Raw genomic sequence first — 24,017 nt, 5'->3', positions numbered from 1 at the left:
GCGCGCCTGCAACGGCTGCATATAACGGCTGGATATTCTAAAATAAACAATTAAAACCTTCATTAAATAAAAGTGTGTATTTATCAAAACATTTTCTTGTCACTCTTTTAGTATTATAAGTTATGTTTTGTGTTAATAATATTCTATTTATGTTGCATATATTTCTAAGGTTGATTAATTTGGTATACTGTTGAATAGTTTAATCTACATCAACGTGTCATATTTTCTAAAATAAATTAATATTTTTCTGATTTCATATTTATTTTAATAAGTCAGAAACGTTTGCTCTATGTCCTGCTGATAGGCTCGTGCAGCAGGTGACGCCAATTATGGGTCCTCCAAAGGTTAGACCGTCTCATTTCAGTTCTCTTTGCGAACTTCTGAGGCTGCCACCTTGAAAGACCGAGTGCTCATCTTTAAGGTCCCATGCTTATAAGGTCGCAGGCCTTGAATTGGGACACAGCTCCTGTTGTTTGTCTTAGTCCAGGTCGGTCTTGTTTATGCTATGTTCCGTTTTGTAATTAGACCGAAGTCATGACATAATGTAGATGTATTGTTAATCCTCATTTGTTTATTAAAAGTTATATGTTTGTGTATCCCGTCATCATTTCCTTTGTCGTGACACGCTCCTGTGAGTGGCTCATCAAAGCCCTACTAAAGAAACAGTTTAAACAAGCCTAAGCTCGTTGGTTGATTTTAGCTGGTCTCCCAGCCTGGTTTTAGCTGGTTTTGGGCACTTTTTAGCCAGGTTGTGAGCTTTGACATGCAGCTTGGCTAAGAAGGAAGTAGCTGGTTTAAGATGGTCCTCTCAGCCTTGAAAAACTAGTCAAGCTGGTCTTTCAGTCTGGTCAAGCTGGTATTCTGATGGTTTTATCTGGTGGGTAGCTGTTCCTCCAGCTTGACCAGCTAAGAAGCCAAAACTCTTATACCAGGCTGTGAGACCAGCTAAAACCAGTTGTTGTCTTCGTTATTGTGAGGGCAGTGTACTAGTTTATACAAGAGGGGTTTTAGATTTTACCTCATTATCTCGAGGCGTGTTCTGTACCGCCTTTTATTATTCCAAACAGTACAACAAAAAACTTGTTTAGAGTGACTATAAAATTATACCTCAGTGCTAATGGGTTTACATGAACCTTATGTGTTTGTGGGCTTTAATAACCTATCCTTCAACCTTGGCTTGATATTGTCTCATTTATAGTATAGTACCTACTTAATATACTCCTTCTAGCTTTGGGTGCTTTTATGAGATAAAAGCATGAGTAACATGAAACATTGTGGTATATTTAGCTTTTTCAATAAAATGTCTTACTCTGTGCCCAAACTCAGCAGATCATATACAATATCCGATACTCTAGCCTGCCAGCCCACTGATCTTAAGATATCTCTTAATTAGTATAGAGAAGCAAAACAATGGAGTGTTTCATCTGATTGTGGAGATCTATAACAGTGTAATGGATGTACACCCCCCCGCACAATCAGGCATGGATCCCTGGGGGTTGCTTAACTACCAGTAAACCCCCCAAGAGAGCTCTGCCAGTGCCTGATTAGAACCAGGTGTGCAAGACAATCCGTGTCCCAGACCCCTTTTCCACAGAGGTCTGTGTCTCTCCTCGATCATCAGTTGCTTGTCTCTGGAGTCGTCTCTGTTTTTCACAAAACTAAATGCTTAGCATATAACAGAATGTAACCCTGTATACCCAATTCACATCACTCTTCTATTAAACTGGGCGGATGTGGAGTTGAGGAGAGAGACTGTGTTGAAGAAACAGTGTTTGTGTTTGTATGAGGAGCTGCTTCAGAGCCACAGGAGTTTTTAATGGTAGTTATGGATTGCGTAAACTGTGCAGCACAATGACTGTTCCTTTGTGTATATGACTGAAGTGGTAAAGCTTTAGCTGTTAGACTGCGACTGCTCTTAACCCTAATTAAGTTTAAGGACTCTGTCATTAAAGCATATTAGCCCAATACATTTAACTTTACTCTAAACACTTCCTATTTTCTTCTGTTGGCTTCAAATGCTTCAGTTTCTAAAACCAAGTATTCACGAAATGTATTTTTGAATATGATAAAGATTGACAGAAATTACAGCATTGCCAATTTATAAAATTACTGGATGCAGGTTAAACGGTATTAAACGGTGAATACGCTTTGGAAGATAAATAATGACAAAGAACTTGGATGCCAGATGGTGGGGAAAGTGAAGGTAAAATAAGTATGTGGTGTTTGCATAGATGGTCCAGTGGAGTGTCTGCTGACATGTCATGGATTAGCTCTTCAGGGGACCCGAGTTTGAATCTTGGCTTCTGTTCCACTCTCTCATACCATTAAGCTTCTTGTCTCTCTACCCTGTACTGTCAAAGAAAGCCATGAGGGCCAAAAAATTACTTTGTTATTTTGTAAAAAAAAAAAAAATGTGTGGATGCTGCTATGTTGCTAACTTAATATCGAGCTTATAAATATTAATCAGGTGTTATTATAGGTGAAGGGAATATTAATTATTATGTTTATATTATCTTGGAGCTGTTTAACCAAGCCATTGGATTGGGGGGTGAGTTGTATTCATATAAGTTTATTTGGATATTGTAAGGCACTTTATAATTGTTTACACATGTAAATGTTTTTTATATGTTTGTCTTGTGCAGTAGACTCTCTGTCCAAGCCATTTCTCCCAAGGGAGACAAATAAAGAAACTGAATCATACAGTAGTAGAGTATTTAAGCTATTTGAATGTACCACCTTCGTAACACAAATTAAGATTTTTTTATGAAATCTAAAACTTTCATTTCATAGCTATGTATGTATACAACTCCATAGATGTGTCTGCCAATCTATGTATTTTATATCTATGCTGACAAATGACACCAATGTTTAACACATGCATGTGCTGCTTTTGTGAATACGTGTCAGAGACAAAAAGTATTCTTGTATACATGCCAGTAATGAGGGCAAGTAACTGATAAAATGTTAATTTAAGGGTGAACTAATCCTTTAAAAAACAGTTTCAATAGTTGATAAATAAAAGGTTTTCCAATAGGATTATAAATGTTTTGAATGTTATCTGTTGCTTATTGCTTACCGCATCACCATTCATACAGATTGTCTTTATAATTTGTTGAAGCTTTGTATCTTAGCACTTATATTATCCCTTCCTTAGAATGAATGGCTTCAATGTTTTTCTCACTTTTGTATGTAGCCTAATTGTAAAATATACACTTGTAATGAGTACTCCTACTTACCAACTGAAAATGCTTCCTCCTTATTTTTGAATGTCATATTGTTTGTAAAGTAGATTATATCTCCACCACAAGTTATTTTATAAAGTAATGGAATAAAATGAATAGTAGATGGCAAAAACTAAAATGGCTCACTTATTTTTGTTGTTTTCTTTTAGCCAAACCTTCACAGTCTGGAACAAACCCATTCGTCTTCCTCACTACCAGGTAAACATTGAGTATTGATAAAGTAGAATGATGCAATGCATTTCGAACCAGGACATTTTTTCACCCGTGTGTATTGGTTTCTTAGCTGAGTTTGGCAGGGGCGCTGGGGCACTGGCCTCTCCTCCAAGAGTCAGCAGAGACATTACCTCACCCGCACGCCCACTATTGCGTTCACAGTCTTTCCATAATGCTCCAGGTAAGTGACCACTTCTCTCCGATGTAGGAAACCTACTACTATTTCCTATTCATGCCTAGCTCACGCTTTAATCCTGTGAGTGGAAATAAAGCTGGCTACTTTCTAAATGTCATCAGGCGCTAGCCGGCGCCTTCTACACATGCTGAAGCTCAAAGATGCAGATTGTGTTTGCCTGGCACCAGGGCATTTTGGGTAATTATTTTACCTGGAGGCAGCTTGTTTATTGAATGAAGTCTTCACATGTCTCACCAGAGGTTGTCTTAACCATGGGCGTCAGAACCATTTTGTGGGTGGGGCTAGACCAACCCACTTTTTAAGATCAATGATATGGACACAATCACTTTTCTCTAATTTAGCGCATATGTCTGTTTACTTGTCAGAGCGCCGTCAGTCAAATCCATTCCACTTGAGGAGATTAAAGGTTTAGAGAATTCCCTAATAGATTAAAGCTTTCTCAAATCCATTTGGTTTTGGCTAGAGGGGATACAGCTATGGCCAAATCTCGCGAGATGTTGGGTTTAGGGCTAGGTGGGGGTAAGATTAGGATGAAAAATAGCGGTTCTGGCTAGATATGATACAGCTATGCCCTAAATCACATGAAATGTTTGTTTGGGAGGTAGGTTTGGGGGTTAGGTTTAGGATGAAAACGATGTTCATGTCATTTACGTAAGGGATAATTGACAACGGGGCGATACATTTTTCAAACATAATGCACACCAAGGTGGTAATGCAGTACTTTCTGAAATTCAAAGACCCAAAGTCAATTATTGCACTTATACCATGGTTTCCACAGAAAATGTCTGATGGTTGTTTAACATTGCTTAAACAATGTTATTTTGTGTATTTGGTATAATACAATGTGTTTGCGTGGTTTATGGTTCAAAAAACACATTATTTTCTACCTACCGTACATTTTTGTAGCTCCAGATATCCTGCCTTCCTCAAACGCATTGATTTTGTACAAAACTCATCAATTTGAAAAGCTCTCTGTCCCTGATTGGTCAGCTAATCTGTACGTTGTGATTGGCATGAATACCTCTGATGTCAGCTAGAAATGTGATGCTCCTTGCCATGATTAAAAGATTCGGTCACAATACAATGCAGTAATGATCGCAGTGTCTACTTCAACAGGCCCAGGAAGTAAACTGTTGCCAATACGTGTTTTTGTTGTAGTCCAAGAAAAGAAATTAACGTTGGTAACGATAACTCGCGTCATTGTTTACCTTTTGCATATCGTAAACATGTACTTATACCACACTTACATTATCAACACCTCTGAAACATTTCTCAACCAATCAGAATAAAGCATTCAACAGGCCACATTTATTTATGCAGTTAGCAGACGTTAACCTTTGTGCTGCCAATGCAATGCTCTCACAATTGAGCTACAGAAACATGTTCTTGACAGAAACACAAAATGCTGTCAATCTGACATTTAAAAGATACATTTAAAGCTTAAAGTAAGTGTCCAGATTACAAGATTATATCTCTAGATAAGTACAATAGCAGAGACTGGTGGAAACAAGTTATGCTGGGAGAGTTATGTTATATGAGCTTGTCATCTGTTTGCAGAGTTTCAGTCAGAGTAGAAGTATGATCAGAGTAAATCAAATTGTAATACTTTGTCTCACTGCCATTATGTTTACTCTGATTGTTATAACGTAACGTAATAAACATTATCCCAGTAATCTTTTTACATTACCAAAATGTAAGGATGCATGTAAACATGGTTAACGCAGAGTGTACTTTCGATTTTACAGAAACATTTAGCTTACGCTTAGAGCTGTAGAGGTAGCCACTTCACTAAGTGCATAAATAAAAGCACTTGATGCTTGTGCACTACAGGTGCCTGAAGCTTTAAGTCTTTGTACTGTATCAAACTAACCTCCTCACACAAGTGCTCGTTAATATTGGCGTCCATTGTTGGCATCCACCAGTAGTTTGCAGTGTTTTTTTGTTTTCTTTTTTGTTTGTTACCAGGACCAAAAAGCAGACAAAACATCAGTGGTTAATCTGAGGCTAAATTATTAAATAGAACTTACATGTTTTACCAAACTCACACTTGTTAGTATTTTGAGATTTTATTTTAAAATCCAGGTTGTTTTAGATCTAAACATAATTCTAACTCTAAAGGAGATCAAACACCGGACAAGAAACACTTAGTCGCGTTTAGGACAACTCGCACACCGGGCGTGCATATTCAACAGCGGAAGCTTAGTCAGACAGAGTCTACTTGCAGATGCTAAATATGCGTTAGCAGCCTACGTTAATCGTTATTGATTTTGGACAAATATCATGTTATTTAATGTTAAACTATTTGAGTGGCGCTCTATGGTGTGGCAGGGATTTGAGCAGCGTCCAGAGTCACAGTGGACAGCCGCCAAAATGTGTACTTCATTTATAATGTAACATAGGTGATAGCAAACTCACTTAAGTTGAGTTACCTACAAGGTAAAAAGATTTGGGAATTTTTATTTAGGAAAAATGTAAATATTGAATACATCAGAATAAAATTGACACTGCGCTGCGCTTCTGTTTCCTCCTTAACTGTGAGTTTAAAACTTAAACTTACATATTGGTATTTAAAGGGTACCGTTCCATTGACAACTTTTGTACCTTTATTTCTAACAATGTACTTCATCAATAATGTAACAAAGGTGATCGCCAAGTAATTTACATTTTAAGGTGAGTTACCAACAAGGTAAACAGATTAGGGACACCTTCACAATTTTATTTACTACAAAGGTAAATATTGACTACATCAAAATGAAATTGAATAGCATTATGTTTATATAGTTTTTAGCAAAATTGCAAAAAAAGAGAAACTGTATAGTTGAAAATAGTTATTTGCAATCTGATCTCAGCATCTGTTTATAAACTCTTCTGTACTCTTTTCTTTAAATCCAGTTGAACAGAAGCAGTGAGCTTTTGGCACATAATAAAAAACCACATAATAAAAAACCAAGACTCACAAATCTTGCCAAGCCCCCAACTGTTAAAGTGCAGTGTAGCCATGTCCCGTCGATTTATCTCTCACCACCGCTGTCTGTGCTTTTCAGTCCCTCCTACAGAACATTTTGTACTGCTGCCTTCTGGCTTTCTGCTTCTATGACGCATTTTCTAAGTGCAACACTTCTGACTTATTTATGCTGTATATTTTTGTAGGTTGTGGTTTCCAAGCATCCAGAGATACCAAAGAGCTACTGTCGTAACGTGCAATGCAATTACGTTTATTCAACTAGTTTAATTGATGAAATTACTGGAAACCTCCGAAACGACCCGCCAAGCATATGCTTCAGGATGGGCGCTGTAAATGCACATGTGGTTCGTATTTTCATTAAATGTCAGAGTGACTTACTCACTTCATCAATGACAAAATCATGGTCATTCATAGAGGTTGGTCCGTTGGCTCCGCTGTCAGTGAAGAAACCAATACCACTAAACTTTGGGTGTGAACCATGAGATGGGCTTATAATTGTTTACACTGTATTATCAGTGTTTTAGGTGTTAAATAGTATTGACAAGTTTGAATCTTTTAATTTTGCAATTCCAATCAATTGCAATTATTTGTAGGTTGGATATTTTTTCTATGCATGGGGGTTTAAGGGCGTCCCCTTAAAGTTGGGCATGCAGGGGTACTGTATTGTAAGGGTGCAAACAGAGACAGTTTTAGACAAAACTCCATGTATTGGCACTGTAAGAATATACTTTTGTATAAAGCCTTCGCTGTTTGTTTTAGCAATGACAGATACTGTACGAGATGCAGTCTGACGCAAGCATGTAGGTGTGTGAAATATAGTAGAACAATAAAAAGAGAGTGAACATTATCTGGTTTGGTTAGGTTTGCACAAAAGATTTACAAACAGAATGAACTGGTAATGCAGCCTTTTTTGCCATTCATATAAATATTTACATGGTTATAGTAATCATGGTTATTGCTTACTATGTCAAGTATAATAATTGGTAAAACATGTTCTGCATCAGTAGCTTTTGTTGTTTTTGGGTTGCCCGTTAGTTGAACATAAACTTGAAAAGCGTGTCTTAACAAGATCTTTATATTAATAATTTTTTTATTTTTTTATTTTACCAAAAAATGACCACCAAAAATTTAGTTTGAGTCACAACTTAAGTAGCAGCAATGTTTTCTTTTTGCAGGTTCTCCTCATCCACATCGTGTCCCGTCAGCTTTGGCCTACGCTCCTGATCCCAGAATGCTTAATTCCAAACTACCTCACGTGCAGCAGTATATTCCCTCATATATGAACAATCCCACACATTTTACCTTTCCATACCCACCTCACCCAGGCTCCCCCAAACCTACCCACGCACCTCTATCCCGCGTGCACAGCAATCCAACTTACTCCCTCTCCGCTCCAGCATCTACTTCCGGCTCCCCCGGTCCCTTCAGCTCAGACGTCTCAAGTCCCTTATCTGACATGTTGTCCCCCTCTCCCACACCTGCTCACACACCTCCAATGTGGCCACCTCACACCCAACCCCTGTTTTCCCTGGCCAATGTGCTTTCGATGGCCATGAGCATGGCGCATTCGTTTATGCCCACTTCGAGCCTGGCACAGGCCATGCCATCTATGGTACACACCATACCCCCAGGCTACCAACCTCAGATGACCCAACACACACCTCCTCAACCTGGATATCCACCGATGTATGCATCCCAGTATTCCCAGCCTGTACAAGGAGAGGTGCCGTATACACCAGGGATGGCTGAGTATTACCAGACTATGGATTCTCAATTTCGGAATCAGGAAACTGGGATATTACCACCTTCTCGAGTTACTCCTACGTCTACTTCACCCGGTGTCATTCCCATTCCTGCTCAGCAGACAGCTTTTACTGTTTCTCAAGAGGGAATACCGGGAAACGCACAGTATACACAAGAAACATACAAGGACTATTCTTTGCATCATGAATACAGATCAACTTTTCCCAGGCACTTGCTGGACCAGCGGGCGAGCTCTGGGTCTTCATCCGGGCTGTCGTCTTCCCCCCAAAACAGCGTAGCAAGCAGAGTAAGTTTACTGCATTTTCTGCCTTTATTAAGTTAATGTTTTGCTGTACTTTATACGTCTTGTTTTGTGACTAAAGGGCTATTCAGTGTTTTATGTAACTGTTATTAACTTCAGTTATGAAACACAGATTTTGCCTAACGAAATGGTCTTGCACTCTTCAAGGTATCGTCATCCAGTCCTAGATCACTGTCCCCCCCTGCACCACCAGAGAGTACCACAGTATTTCAGAGCCAAGAAATCTCATTAGCATCTGGTAAGAAATTTGACCAATAAACACTGGCACACATACACACTTATGCAACCCTACAACGATGTTTTACTCTCGGGTTTCTTCATTGCACAATGTGGTTTCATCATCACGTAGTTGGTCTAAATACATGGCTTCTCTCACTCACAGAGAGTTTTGTGGACCGCCTGTACAGTATATGTCTTTGCATGACCAAAAAATCTGGTGGTAATGTTCCTAGCGGTATTAATAGCCTTTATGTGTTCCTGAATCTAAAGTTCTGTTGGTAGGGACTCCAAGACTTTTTATAATGTACTGGACCATAGTAATCAAATCAAAGACTTTTACCTTGTAAAATGTAAAAAACATTTAAAAGAATTAGCTTTTTTAAACCTACTGCGCTGAATTTATACTGCCAGTATAGTAAAAGTAGTTTTGTACTGTACTGTTTGTACAGCCAACTACGAAAAATCAACCCAGCCACATTAGTCATACGGCTCTCTGTTTACACACAGTGTGAGCCTGTCTGGTCAAAAAATAGGACTGATGCATTACAAACTACAGTTTATATTTAAAAGGAAGCTGTAGGACAATTATTCAAAAATACTTTACAAAAAATTCCTGGGTAAACTATTCCTCGTGGAACGCTTTAGTAACAAAAGTTATTCCTGAGAATATGAGTTGTATTTTGTGATTCACTGGAAAGCTTACATTCTTCAACCCTTTTATACACCTTATCTTTGACATAAATGTGGGCGCCGCCATCTTTCAACTCTTTTGTGTAAGACTTCCGGTGAGGCACTAAAGTATTGTGGGTGACATGTGCCGTTTTTACTGGCTTTTTAAAGAGTAACTAAACCCTAAACCAACTTTTTTAAGTTAATGATCTGTAAGAATTGGACTTTATTAGTGCTGTTCATTGATTTTAGTAAGTTTTTTGACATTTGGATATAAAGTGTTTCAATACTATAATATATGGTGTAAAAACGTCTGAGTGCTGCCCTCTTCAGGTTGAACGGTTGCTACTGCAGTTGAATTTTCCTATTGGATGTTGGGTCCAAAAAATGACTCATGACGTAAGCAGGTTCAAGATCACCACGCCCTAGTTACGTTTTCACCACACACTTGGTATGAGCTTAGTTCATCCCCTCTATCTCCGTTGGGATCTGCCCACTTTTCTTGCATTTTTCAAATATTGCCAGTGGGTGGAGTCAGGCTCTGACCAGGGGTTTAGTTACGCTTTAATGTTTATTATGAAATCCAGGAAGACCGGCATAATTTGTGCAGTTAGGGGTTGCCATAAAAGCTGCTACAAATGCAGTAAATCTCTACAAAACATTTGTTTTAACAATAATTCACGCACCAGAGCTGAATGTGTACGTGGCACAGGTACATTCTTTATCCACACATCCATCCAGTAAAACCTTTTATACAAACTGCCAGTAAATAATAAATACAATAATTGTTTAAAAACAACTTATATTATGCTAATAAAAATATGGTGATTTAGCTGGTTTATATTTTCTGCTACTAATATATATCACAAAAATGCGATTACATAACAGAATATATACGACATAAACTGCTTATTAGCTTATGTGTTTGTGAGTACTTTTGTTATGTTTTAAATGAAAAAGCAAATAATTTTAAAATAATCAAATCATTTCATAAGCTCATGTTTCCATCTAGTGTGTATGAAGTGATGTAATAATATTTTCAAAAAAGGAAAACAATACTGAATACATGTAATAGTTTAATATGTTTATTATGGTTTGTTCAAATAACTTACAATGAGTTGAATAAGAAAGATACTGCTAACTTGCATAAAAATGCAAACAAGTCGATTAAAAATTGCTGTATAAAAAAAGTTACACCAGAGGGACAGTTGTGACATTTTAAACCATCACCTGAAAAGCTTAAAAACACAAAGTCTTGGTATATTCTGTGTACAAACACTCGACTGATTTTCCCAATGTAAAGGGTATCTTTGGCTTTGATATTTGCGCATTGAATACCCATTAACCCCAAGCAACAACATTAAATTATTGAATTGTCTTCATAGGATGTATCAGGCCACTTCTTTATATCATCCTCATACTGGTTCATACATGGCAGGTGTAGTAAACAAATACCATAACTGTTTAAATCATGTGTTATCCATGCTCCCACTGCACTGTTTTCTACCGGCTGGCTATTGAAATGGACGTCTCGCACAAAGAGGGGAAATACGTCACATCACTTACTTTAGTGAAAATAAGGTGGATATTTTCTTATGTGTGACCCTGCCTCTGAAATCCAGGCTAAAGTGTCATCATCTAAATTTAGAAGCATCAAAGTTTGATTTCAATCATTGATTTCACATAGATTTTTTAATCTTTGACATGATCTTACTCAGTCAATATTAAAAATATTAAGGTTATGTTTTACAGAATGTTCTTTACATGATTTTATGTAGAAAACAGTCAATTGTTGACTGTAAGCAAGGTTTTCACAGGCAGGGTCACATATATATCCTCTTTCTTGCAGAGACAAAGTCTATTGTGACTGTGGGCCGTTTTCAGGTGTCCCCCAGTAAAGCAGTTCCTGCCCCAGCCATACAGACAGACATCGGAAAAACACACAGTAAAACATCAACCACACCTTCTGCAGAAAAAGACAATTTCATCCGGCCACTGGATCAGCCTTTGTCGACTTTTGCATCTCAGGAGCAAAATTGTCCAGCAGAAAAGACTCAAAATGTCTGTGAAGCACCATGTGATTCATCAGCTTCTGCTAAACAGTCGCAAAGCAATCGGAAAGAAGAACAAGTTGGACGGGTTGCTCAAGAACAGGGTGAAGAACAAAATGATGAGATCCCTTTAGATAAGAAACACAAAAGGAAAAAGGTTCGCAGAGTGGATTGTGGGACAAGTCTGTTGGGGACATCTGTGGACAGTGGCTTTTCTGTTGCTTTGGACCCAGAAGGAAGGGCGTGGGATGGCAACACAGGCAGCCCTCCATATCCCAGTCCTCTTCACAACCTCTGGACGAACTACACACGAAGCTCCTCCTACCTGAGCAGCGATGAATCAGAGAGTGAGGATGATGAGATGTGGGGGGAGCTACAGGATCTAAGGGAGAAGTAAGTGGCTTCTCATTTTAGTTTAAACATATGCTATATAACATGCAAACTAATGGCTTGTCTTCAATGTCTCGATCATAAATCATGCTTAGATTTTATCTTATTAAATTAAAAGGTTGATTTAAGTTTTTTCTTTCTCTCAGGCATATGTGTGAGGTCCAGAGTCTTCAGGCGGTGCAGAAACGAGAGATAGAGGAACTTTATGCCAAGATGGGAAAGGTTCCTCCCCCGTGCATGGTCTCTCCAGCTGCTATGCTCTCAAGCCGCCAGCGTCGACTATCTAAAGGAGGAAACTTCCCTTCATCACGTCGCAACAGCCTACAGAGATTGGATATTCACCCTTTAACAGGTTAAACACTGATCTCAGTATAGATTCAATTTAACCTTAATGAAAAACAATAGGCTCTCTTCCAAAATAAAGAAAACATCTAATTGATATCACTCCATATGCAAAGCACCCAGGAGACTCGACCAATGATTACAATATAGTCTGGTGTTAAAATATTGCTACACTCACTGTCAGAAGAAATGGTCCCTAGGGCTGTCACTGGGGCGAACCCTTTAAAAAAGAGGTGCATATTGGTATCAAATGTAAGGGAGAGCAGTGCACAAAGTAACACTTTTTGGCTCTATCATTCAAAAAATTATTTTAGTAAGATTAATCATTAATCATCAACACACACATCTCTGCTCCAAATAAACACTAAAAGTTTGTTTGTGGGACCTACCATTATCTTACAAATATACAGAAAGTGACAGGAGTGCAAACATTACACCGTACCTGTAGGTGGGGTTCATTGTAACAAACAGAGGGTTTGTTGTAACACCTGCTTGATAATTTAGTTTAAACACAAATAAATCAGATTCTCTCTAAATACTAAAGGTGGATATTTTTTTAAATATCTGCCTATAATAGATAGATATCCACACATTCATCCATCCATGATCCTTCATCTAACCATCCTTGTATTATGCAGCAGTGTTGTTTTAGGTAACAAGACAGTGATTAAAATAATATAAGGTTGGATTTGGTGACTTACACACCCAACTTGATTTTATGCCTCCAAAACACTCTTTGTTCAATATCTTAACCAAAACACATCAAAACTTTTCACAAATTCACAGGAGATCATCTTCTGACAGTAAGAAAAAAAGACCAAAAGCATAGATTGCTCAGCCCTGTATAAATATGTAAAGTAGCTGCGTTACATATTAGGACCTTTTTAAAGGGTACTGCCCTGATGACAGCTTGGGACCAATTTTTGACCATTTCTTCTGACCGTGAGTGTCTGGCTAGCACAGTGACATTGTATAGATAAATAAGGATTTAAAAATCTATTTGATTCATTTTAAACATATTTTAACAATACTTTTGCTCATATTTGTTTTTGAGTGACTGGATAAGAAAGTAGAGACACCAAAAGTAAACAGTCAGCCCTAAAGGCTACGGTAATTAGTCAACAACCTAACCCCTCGTTCAGACAGCCAGCGACGTTATCGCTGTGTGTCGCTCGTCTCTTTCAATGAGGCGTTTCTAAATCTGCTTGTCATAAACAAATGAGTACCATCCACGCCAGTAACTGACGAGAGATGGATGACGTGAACTCCACTGCTTTGTTCTCATTGGTAGTCGCTCCCGAAATTCGCTCGACATTTGCATAAAGTTAAACTTTTCTTAACTTTCTCGCGTCGCTGAACACGCCCATACGGTCGCCAATGGTCACTTTCGCTCATGTCGCAGGAAATTGCCCGGTTTCCATTGAAATGAAGGAGATCGCGTCGCTCTGCTACTGCTGGTCGTTGGCTGTCTGAATGGGGCGTAGGGTACAAAGGCAACGCACATATTGATCAAATGTATAACTTGTAATGAATTGTAAGTCACTCTGCATAGTACTGTATGTGTTAAGTGTATAAATGTAAATGTCCAAGCATTGGTGGAGGCATCAACCCTTCTCCACGCACTGAATAAAGATTATTTTTTTGATAATTTCTTGCTTTATATTTCTTTTGTGTATTGCATTATATTCAAGATCTTATTGTCACAATGCATTATGAGATTGACATGTCCACAAAGGATAGAAGCAATCTTTTGAAACACCCTTTAGGGATGCTGCCTACAGTATGAGGTTGTAGTCACATTACCAGATTCTGGAGATATATTTGGTAGTATTGTGCTTTAGTTTAGTATTAATATTAATTTATTAATCAATCAATCAATCATTAATAATAATGAACCGTTTTCTGTCGTTGTGGTCTTTAGGTATCATGAGGAAAAATTCCCTAAGTGGTCACAGTAGCAGTAGTTCCCAGGAGGGTTCACGGCCTACTAAAGGAGTAACGTTTGCTTCTGATTATACTATAATGGTATGTTGCATTCACATCTCGGGTGTGTTTGTGAAGTTAAACAAACCTTTAATTACCATCACAATCAAATATCACTGACCAAAATGTGCATTCTGTTTTGGAAAGGAGGCGTGATTGCCTAAAAATGTATGCTTAGTTGTTTAAATACAAATAACATAGTATTATTCCAGCTCATACAGACGCTTTCAGCAGTAACAAACAAACAATGACTTCCACATTGAATGAATAACAAAAGAGTTTATTTCTGATAACATGGGAATAAATGATACGTAAATGACCTTCTTTCATATATCATATATAACACGTATCAACTATTACACAGAGCTAATGTTACTGTGTAAAATTAATGTATGCAGTGTTAGCTACAGTACAGGTCCTTGAATTCTTGGCTGCCAAACCTCTCCACACAGTTGTGATCCATGCCTGTCGTCTCGCCTCATCTTTAGCAAACCAAAACATTTATTTTAGACAAGGTAGAGATCGGTTTAGCCACTAGCCAGACCGATAAATAAATATAGACCAGAAGTTCACTTCGGTTCAGGTGCGTAACCTTGTCTGATGAAACCATCTACTCTATATAACAAGAAAAAGAGACGTTAGATGGTACAGTCTGTAAATAAAATGCAAATGTGCCTAAATGTATTGTATTAAAAAAAAATATTCAAGGAAAACCTTTATTTATTTAATTTTTTAAATCAACTCTTGAATGTACCAAATTGTCCCATTGATGTTTTCCCACTGATATAAATCTAAATGACTGTTTCTTCATCTCTTTCCTCTTAGTAAGAGTCCTTACCAAAACAACATCAGACTACCTCACTGATTTGTGACTGATCCTGAAACACCTGAGACTGAAGCAAAATAATATCCATGGATAAGCAGCCACAGAGGAGAGACTTTCATTGGTTGGCCACAATCGCTGTCCTCTCTCACAATCTTTAGCGCTTGGACTGAGTGCCTGTGTTAGTCTCAGCCAGCCTCTCATTGAACTCAATACAGTCAGCACTGTATCATACACTGACATTATATACAGTAATACAGGGAAAACTGGAAGAATAAACAGAAAAGGTTTCACAGCTGGTAAAATGTGATGTACATTTTCTCAAGCAGAAATTGCTGTGTGAAGGATTGACTTAATCTGCTTTATTTGTGAATAGCCATTTTTTTTGGTGAGACTCTGCTGTATGTGATGCTGTTGTCATGGGATGATGCTCATTTATGGCTCAGCACTGAATATAATTCTTAACTGTCTTTTTGCACTTTTTATCAAAATATACCCTGGATATGCAAACAATGAGCCCTGAACATGCATATATCTACAACAATAATCCATTATTGGATCAGTCCTGCTGTTTCTGTTCTTTTGCCTGTGTTTGTGCTGTTGAAATTTCAACACCGACGTGTTTTTGTGACCTTATCCAAATCCAACACAATAATCACTATAAACTTAGCAGATCCGGATCACAGACTCTTCAATATTTCAGTTTTTTCCATTACCTGTTGCTTGACGTTTTTAGGATTTCTTTTATGACAACAACTCAATGTGAATTAAAATAATAGATTACAGATAAATATAAAAAAGAAATATATTTTGAGGGTTGGTGGGTTTGATGTTTATGGCCCCAAGCTGTATTTGGATACTTAAGTCACACTTACAACGTATGGAGGGTTTTTATATTATACTAAAATATCAATTTATTTGAAACACTTTTAAAACAATAGATATTAATCCATTCAATTTTTTTACCCTAAGGGTTCGCAAGAGTGCCCTCTTTATCCAGATAGTACACACGCACTGACACAAGAAAAACATGCAAACTCCAATAGACCTCCTGAACAATAGATATAAAAGAAGACAATTTCTGGTTGTCAAACGTAATAAAAACATGTCTATAAATAATGTGAACTCTGCTAGGGTGACTTAAGAGAAACTGAACTTATTCACACTAAAATAATATTACCTTGCGATCAGTTAGGTAGAAGTAGTTACTGTGGGAAGTTAATGTCACTTTTGATATTTAGTTATTTAATGCAGATATACACTTAGACATCTCTACATTTTTATGTTTGACATACATGTCCAGATACTTTTAGGGGCGAACTGTATATATATATTTTGTTTTTTATGATTTATTTTGCCTGCTTTGAGATTTCTATTCCTTGAGATGCAGTACTTAACCTTTATGTGGCAAATGTATAAAAAGCCCATGCTTATGTTCATATACATATATATTTTAAGTGTATTATTTTGACTATGACTATTTTAGAGATTCAAAAGTTAAAACGCAAGTATCAGCCATATAAATGATTAACAAAAAACCTTTCTGAAAAAACAAAACATGTATAAATATGCACACTGCACTTTGCATATGCATATGTTTCTGTTGTGATGGCCTGCCGATATACAAACAGTACAGCAAAGACAATAACAAACAGTTGGTTCCTAATGTTTACAAAGGGCAGTCCATTAAAGTTTTGTTTTTATTATGGTTAGTATAATCAATGATCAGTAAAGTAAAACATTAATGCTTTATGCAGTCTGAAAGCATTCTGTCTGTTGTATTATATATGGTAGTGTTACAGCTGCAAATGAACTTAAATTATATTCAGGAGGAAATGAAAGATGTAAAACAGATGGGTATTTTTATATTAAAAGTTGAATAGGCTTTAGATTTAGGCAAATAGATTTAGATGGAGTTTTCTGTCATGACGATGTCTTGCACCTTTGCATACAGATTGTAACATACTTCTGTCTTAAAGTGTTGAGTTTCACACATGCAGTACATATGCCAGCAGGTTTTGATTCCCCTAACCTGAGAACATTCATTAATGGCTCATTTAAAACTGTGAAATTGTTGCCTTTATATATACACTATGAACATACTGCTGAGGAAAGAGTTTTAGTCTTTTATCGATGCAATTTAGATTGGGGTGTATGGGACTTCATGGTGTTGTAATGATGGCTACAATGTGCATTGAAACACATTGTGCCTTTTCTCCTATGATTATGTATCATGTTCTAAATCACATTTGTACATACATTCAATAAATATGAATAAAATCACTGTTATTGGTTGAGCATTTACTTCAAAATCACAATAAAGTGCCTTTGAGGCTTATTATAAACGTCATTATTTTTGAGGAGATCTTAGATTGTTTAAAATACATGTTGGTAAAGTTCCAGCACTTTTTATGAATTAACTACAAGCAAACCACAATATATAATATGGACACATTCAAAGTAAATCTAACAACTAAGTTATCTGGTCAAACTTTTAAACAATACTAACTGGCACTTATTTGTTTATAAAGAAATCATCCAACTATATTTTGTTAACTTGAAACAATCATTTTTTTCTGATAACTGGGTAAACAAGATGACAAACTGCAAGAAAGTCATACTCTCCCCTATTACTGTGTACGAGATCTACTGTTATGTGTGTAAGAAAACATTAAAATAATAAGAAAAAAAACTGCACGTTCACCCTGTCATTTCAAAATGATTAAAATGAGAAAATGTAAATGTAGATACTTTCTGTACACAGCATATAAAAATGGCAAAAAAGAGGGGATGTGTAACATCAGCAAATACCTCATAATGACAGGGAGGACAGTAACATCAGGAACACATGCAAAAGTATCATAACAAAAAATAACAAATAAACAAAATTTCTTGTTTCATTAATTAACTTTTAAAGATTTGAAAATTATTTTTTATTGTGTGTGATTTTATACTCACTGTAGTTAAGCGAGCAATGTGTTAGACATGCCAAATTCACACATAAAAAATAAATTAAGAAACATTTTAATAACGTACCATGTGCATAAATATTTGACCACTGAGTGATTAAGATAAGGACACCGTAGGTACTTTAAAGTAATTTCAACCATTACACACTAATATTCAGGACACATTTATTGTGTTTATAAAAAAGGCAAAACAAAAACATCTTTACAACAAATTAGGCTGCATATCTTTTAAATTAATTGACTTATTTATATATATATGTGCCTAAAGAAGAACTTCCAGTAAGGGTGATATGTAATTACTGCAGAAATCATAATAACAGTGAATATTATGAATTTCACTTTCCATGTTTCTACAATAACACGGAATTACCATAGTCCATGGGAAATATTTACGATAAAGACAAATGATTATTTCATCTTAACTGAACACAGGCTATATTTATGTGTTAAAGAGTCTCCAGATATGAGGAATTGTTAAATGTGTCTGCTGCCCTCTGTTGGCCGTCGTCTTGAATTGCCGTCATAGGTGTCAGCGATGCCAAGTGCAACATTCTTGTTTGTTTGTTTGTTTGTTTTGTAGTCTGTGCAGAGATAAACAGATGACATTTTAGTTGGCTCCTGTCTTGGAAGTGTGTATTTTAGCAGTCCTGGCTTCTTCATCTATCTCATCCATTATTTTTTCCTGTGATACAGAGTAGAAAGTGTAGCCGTCTGGATTCAGCTGGTAAAGGAATATAGTACACAGATAGTCCAGTCTGACTGACTACTAAGATTACAGAAACTTCTATACAAAATAAGTGTCATATTTTAGTTTTTATTACTTCAATTTGCATAACCTATAACAAAAGCATTGACTAGTGACGATGTAACGGTGCACTAAGTACCGAAAACTTGATAATATCTTGTAACATAAACATGTAACACTACTGTACGAGCAGGGACATTTAAACATTAATGTTCTGATAACATTACTGTAACATGGTTTGGAACATTACTACATATAAAAATAAATTATAATACAATACTTATAACTTTAAACAAAATTTACAGTAAACCATTTAACATGACAACCACTTAAGTTAATAGAATTTCTGCACGTTGGTTGATCATGCAATAACGCACCCACGTGTAGCATATATTATAGATCTACAAATGATCTCCCATTTCTTATACCTGTTCAGAAATGTACCAAACGTGATAAATAACCGGACTCAAGACAGTAGGATAACTCACTCTTACATCATGCCATTATAACCTTGTATAACAAGTTGTTAAGGATACAAATGCCAAGTACTACAGCTCCAATGGCGAGTCCTGTAGCAACGTTTCGACCCCTGAGCTTCTCTGTTTTCTTCTTCCATTGCGCCATTTCCACTTGTCGGATAAATTGCAGTTGTTCCCTACTCAGTTCTTCCTTTGTAGGGTCTATTCTCTTTGCAAAATTGGCTTCAGGCTTTGGTTCCCCTTGACTACTCTTGTCAGCCATGTTAGAAGCGCTGTCACTGTGACGTAAACGCGAGGTTACTTTACATATTAAAAGTAAAAAAAACTAGCAAAGCGAATATATAAAATGTTTAAAACCTTTTCTTTTATTGAATTACTGTAGAATATCCCAATGTTGTAGTTAAATAAAATTGTATTTTTATTTTTTGATTTGACCCATTGTTATTCTGATTGTAAAATAAGCACATTGTAATCCTCTTGTATGTGTATGCATGCATGCAATGTTCTTGTTCTTGGAATAATAATACAAAAGAAAAAAAAGTGAAGCGACGCGACACAGGTCAAATAAAAAAGCATGAAGGATTAAAAATAGGCTTTTTCGACTTCATGCGGCGCCGCAAGAACGGAAAGCCGGATGACGTCAAAGTTCCGCGAGGGCGATTTAAATCAAAGGGCTCCTTATGATTTCGCGAATCGCTCTCGCGGTAATTTGACTTCATAAAGACTTCATAAGGCTGTCAATTCTTGCGACGCCGCATGAAGGCGAACAATCCTGCTGCACTGTTTTTGTGCAACGTTACCCAGTTAAACACATTTTATAGAAATGGATGTCAAACATTTATTTATTTATTTGTATTAGACACATTATTTTGGATACTTGGACCTTTTGGATACTCGTGTATGTTTTCATGATACTTTTATATAAATAAGATCTAAAATCTAAAAAAGGGTCAAATTTAAGTTTTGGATTTTACTGTGCAGTCTTGTTTAATTTAAATGTTCACAACATCTATTAAACACCTCAAGTTGTGCGTCATTTTATCGCAGTCCTTTCTTTTCGCAGCGCATGCTAACCAGATGCTAACGTAGTCCAATCACAAACGTTTATGATTTATATATTTTTGAAGAATTAATAAACAATGATTTTAGAAATTTATAGTAAATATTTTATTGATATCACCCGTTAAAATAATGAGATTTAAATAATTTTACAGTTATAACATAAATCTAAGTTACAGATTCAAAAGACGAACGAGCGCCATCTGACGGACATTTCGCCAGAGTGGCATAAATACGTGGATCTTGAAATCGTAAAATTAAAGATTATTCATCATAGTTAATTATTTTGTGTAAAGCAATTTTAGCTCGACGAACATATAATGGAAAAAAGAGCCACGTTATCATCTCCACACAGCAAACAAAGAAACCTGAGGTTTAGGGAGGTGTCTATAGACATTTTATCTGATACTCTCACCAACCTCAATAATATAAACAAATCCAACTTAAAAACTGTAACGTTATCGTATCTGTGTGGAAATCTGAAAGATCAAAACATAGTGGGTAAGTGTTTGTCTCACAATATCACACTAGACGTTTGTCTACTGTCAATCTGTTTTATTTACCTCAAGAAATACTGAGGGTGTTAGCTAAGTTAATACAGGGAGATCTTGGCATAAATGTAATAAAATACTTTATTCATGCATCGCAGCGTTTACATTGTAATACATAACAATGTTATTCTACAATTGTACAAAATATTATGTTACTAAAACATTGATAACCCTGTTCAGGGGTTAAAGGGACTACAAAAAAATGTTTGTAATCATTTACTTACCCTGAAGTCGTTTCAACCTTGTATAAATGTCTTTGTTCTGCTGGATAAAAAGACTTTTATAAAAAGGAAGATATTTTAAGAATGTTTGTAACCAAGCAGATCTGGGTCACCATTGACTCCCATAGTAGGACAAAATATTACTATGAAATCAATGGTGCCCCATATCTGTTTGGTTTTTATATTTTTTCCTTTTAAGAATATCTTCATTTGTGTTCAGCAGAACAGAGACATTTATACAGGTTTGAAACAAAGTGAGGATTAGTAAATGAAGACCTTTTTTTGATAACTAGCTATCTGGTACCAGCCACCTTTGTGATTCAAAATGATGCAGAATTTATTTTTATCCACAGAGTCTGTGTTTTACTTTTGTGCTGAACTAGGACTTGACCCTGTGGTTGGATACTATGCCATCGAGATACTGAACAGGTAATTCAAATACTCAGGAATAAACATGATTCATTTGCAACCTCATTAAAGAGCTTCACTTTCTCCTACTGTAGGTTTCTGGCCAAATATCTTGAAGGTCTTATCGTCAGCCAGCGGAAACAACCCGCACAAAGTGTTTCATGTAAGGACAAAGGAAACTATAAGGATCTCATCTACCAAACTCTGAAGGAGAAGTTATTTCTTCTCACCTTATCCAGTGTTCAGATAGCCAGCAAACTGGACCTGCACTTGAATGTATGCATGCAGAACACGATGAAGAACAAAAACATTTTTATGTCAAATTCATATAGTGTTTTATTTTGGTTATTTTCTCATCTAGGTTGTGAACAACGATGTTGCTCTGAAATTTCTGCACTCAGTCAGTTACCCTTGTACAAAACAGAAACTCCTGGACTCTGAGATTTTTATTTTAAAAACTCTCAACTTTAATTTGAATGTTCCAAATGCTTTGACATATGTGGAGACTCTTTTGGAAGTGCTGGGTAAGTTTACTCAAACTGCATTTTTTAAATGTATTCAAGGTTCAAAGGCTTTAAAAGACCTCCAGGAGTTTTGCTTGAAGCAGTTATAAAATCTAAAAGAGATATTTTAACGTGTTTTCCATTGTTATTTGTGAATAAATTATATTGTGGAGACATGTCTACTCCTTCTCCTAAACATGACACGGCACAAAGCAGAACGTGATTGTTTGCTTTACGTGTCCTGAGTGGTCCTTTGCCCCTTAAAGTGGCCATGGTCTCATGAGACTATTAATACTGTGACTTCCCATAGGCCATAATGATCCAACATCCCCTGTGGAGCAACTGCACCATCTCTGTGTGTATGTACTGCAGTTCATTTACCTGCAGAGGGAGTCAATCTACAACACATTGCTCATATCTGCCAGTGGATCCCCCAATCCTTCATATGAGCAAAGGTACAGTTTTTTTTAGGGTATTTCATTTTTCCCTGTCCACTCTCTGAAGATGAAGATTTTTTTTTAATTAATCCTTAAAGGCACAATATGTAAGATTTTTTGCATTAAGTAATTAAAATACTGAATAAAAAGTGGGTGCAGGATACAGAAGTGTTGGGTTAATCATCATTACACTGTTTGGTGTTGAACGATGCCACAGCTTGGGAAATTTAAAATATCTTGTGTTTGTGACAGAGCCAAGTTTATGTCTGTGACTGAAGACTTCATGCTTTTGGGAGTTGGAGTCATTGCTGTTGCTGCCTTTATTCATCATATCTCAACATGGGAAAAGGTATTTAAATATTAATAATTTCCTAGAAGCAATACCCAGAGAAGTATATGGTTTTATCCAGGGGTAATGTTAAAAAATAGGCAGGTTGAGGATTTGAAAAGTTTAGTTTATGCAAAAGTGAAAGTAACTTCTCACCCTCATGTTGTATCAAATTTTTATAACTTTTGTCTGGCACACAAATAAGATGATGGGTGCAATGTTTATGCTTTTCTTTGCCTTATATGTTGAAAATTAATAATGAAGGATGCTGTCGAGCGCTGTACTGCCTTGACTAATTTTAGCATTTTATATTAACCCTATTTCCTTGGGTTCGAAACCATGACCTTTTGTGCTGCTAATGTAATGCTCTACCACTGAGCTATAGATGAGGATCACTTTGATTTTACCAGTGTGAAGCTCCCAAATACTGTTTTAGAAGATTGGATTGTAGTGGCCATGTGACATTTTAATACTTTTATGGTTTGATTTTTGGTGTTTGATAGCATCTGAGTTCACATTAATTGGAAGGTAAAGAGCCGCATAAACATTCAGCTAAAACACGTTTTTTGTATTCCATGGAAAGAAAGTCATTTGAGTTTGGAATATCATAAAGGAATGCAAATATTAGTGCAGCTGCTTTAGATAAAATTGTCTGCTTAATAAATACATGTAAATAATAAGTGTTTTAGTTAATGTGCGCTGCAGGTAGTGGAGGAGCTCACAGGCGTCACAGGAATTTCTGGCCAGAGTATTATGGACTATGCATATGTCACCCTGATGCACATCACCAAGATCAAACCCATGTGACTCTTGTGTGTGTTTAAGTGTGAAGAGCCATTTTGAGCATACAGTACCAATTAGTAGTACAAACAAGTCAACACTGGTTATCTGTATATCTGAATGTTAACAATGAAAGATATGATTATTATTATTATTATTACTATGAATTGTCTTAATTGTAAACAATAACTAATAAAAGCCAAAAAAGATGTTATAGATTGCTATGCTATAATAATCTCTAATCATTTTTCAAATACATACTGTTTTTCAACCAAATCTTACTACTGTATGTGTTAAGAATAAATTATTGACAAAAATAAATGTACTAGCTGGATTGCTAAGTTGTCAGGGGCCTGTGGTTTAATTAAAAATGCTGTTG

The 24,017-nt window shown here is 36.4% G+C and overlaps 3 protein-coding genes across 6 annotated transcripts in view; 2 read left to right on the top strand and 1 right to left on the bottom strand.

Moving 5' to 3' along the window:
* The window catches only part of wnk4a (WNK lysine deficient protein kinase 4a), a 67,405-nt gene extending 49,266 nt beyond the window's left edge, over positions 1–18,139 (top strand). The window contains exons 14-21 of one of the 4 annotated variants that reach the window (XM_073815889.1): positions 3,392–3,440; positions 3,526–3,636; positions 7,792–8,666; positions 8,829–8,919; positions 11,419–12,013; positions 12,157–12,362; positions 14,274–14,377; positions 15,165–18,139. In XM_073815889.1, the coding sequence (XP_073671990.1) occupies positions 3,392–3,440; positions 3,526–3,636; positions 7,792–8,666; positions 8,829–8,919; positions 11,419–12,013; positions 12,157–12,362; positions 14,274–14,377; positions 15,165–15,200 (2,067 nt within the window). In that variant the 3' untranslated portion in view covers positions 15,201–18,139. Of the gene's footprint in view, positions 1–3,391; positions 3,441–3,525; positions 3,637–7,791; positions 8,667–8,828; positions 8,920–11,418; positions 12,014–12,156; positions 12,363–14,273; positions 14,378–15,160 lie in introns of those variants that run through there. The other 3 variants (XM_065253433.2, XM_073815891.1, XM_065253435.2) reach the window with 3 other exon arrangements.
* Positions 18,140–18,278: 139 nt separating this feature from the next.
* On the bottom strand, positions 18,279–19,637 carry coa3a (cytochrome C oxidase assembly factor 3a). The gene is made up of 2 exons (XM_065257566.2): positions 19,409–19,637; positions 18,279–18,838 (listed from the first exon to the last, which is right to left on the bottom strand). Exons 1-2 carry the CDS (start codon positions 19,611–19,613, stop codon positions 18,735–18,737), a joined length of 309 nt encoding a protein of 102 aa, XP_065113638.2. The 5' UTR covers positions 19,614–19,637; the 3' UTR covers positions 18,279–18,734.
* A 1,093-nt stretch (positions 19,638–20,730) lies between these two features.
* On the top strand, positions 20,731–23,737 carry cntd1 (cyclin N-terminal domain containing 1). The gene is made up of 7 exons (XM_065253317.1): positions 20,731–20,911; positions 21,536–21,611; positions 21,686–21,866; positions 21,952–22,114; positions 22,404–22,548; positions 22,783–22,879; positions 23,564–23,737. Exons 1-7 carry the CDS (start codon positions 20,731–20,733, stop codon positions 23,663–23,665), a joined length of 945 nt encoding a protein of 314 aa, XP_065109389.1. The 3' UTR covers positions 23,666–23,737.
* Positions 23,738–24,017: the final 280 nt, after the last annotated feature.

This window comes from Paramisgurnus dabryanus, chromosome 1 (assembly GCF_030506205.2).
Source record: "Paramisgurnus dabryanus chromosome 1, PD_genome_1.1, whole genome shotgun sequence".
Classification (NCBI taxonomy): Eukaryota; Metazoa; Chordata; class Actinopteri; order Cypriniformes; family Cobitidae; genus Paramisgurnus; species Paramisgurnus dabryanus.
The sequence above is the reverse complement of the archived record's forward strand: the minus strand, read 5'-3'. Positions and strand labels throughout refer to the sequence as shown.

What these genes read in the sequence shown, in the direction of transcription:
- coa3a (XM_065257566.2), bottom strand. Translation starts at nt 19,613, where the DNA reads ATGGCTGACAAGAGTAGTCAAGGGGAACCAAAGCCTGAAGCCAATTTT. An exon ending in AGCTGTAGTACTTGGCATTT is followed by an intron (nt 18,839 to 19,408) that starts GTATCCTTAACA and finishes AGCTGAATCCAG; the next exon opens with ACGGCTACACTTTCTACTCT.
- cntd1 (XM_065253317.1), top strand. Translation starts at nt 20,731, where the DNA reads ATGGAAAAAAGAGCCACGTTATCATCTCCACACAGCAAACAAAGAAAC. An exon ending in GACTCTTTTGGAAGTGCTGG is followed by an intron (nt 22,115 to 22,403) that starts GTAAGTTTACTC and finishes GACTTCCCATAG; the next exon opens with GCCATAATGATCCAACATCC. An exon ending in AATCCTTCATATGAGCAAAG is followed by an intron (nt 22,549 to 22,782) that starts GTACAGTTTTTT and finishes TGTTTGTGACAG; the next exon opens with AGCCAAGTTTATGTCTGTGA.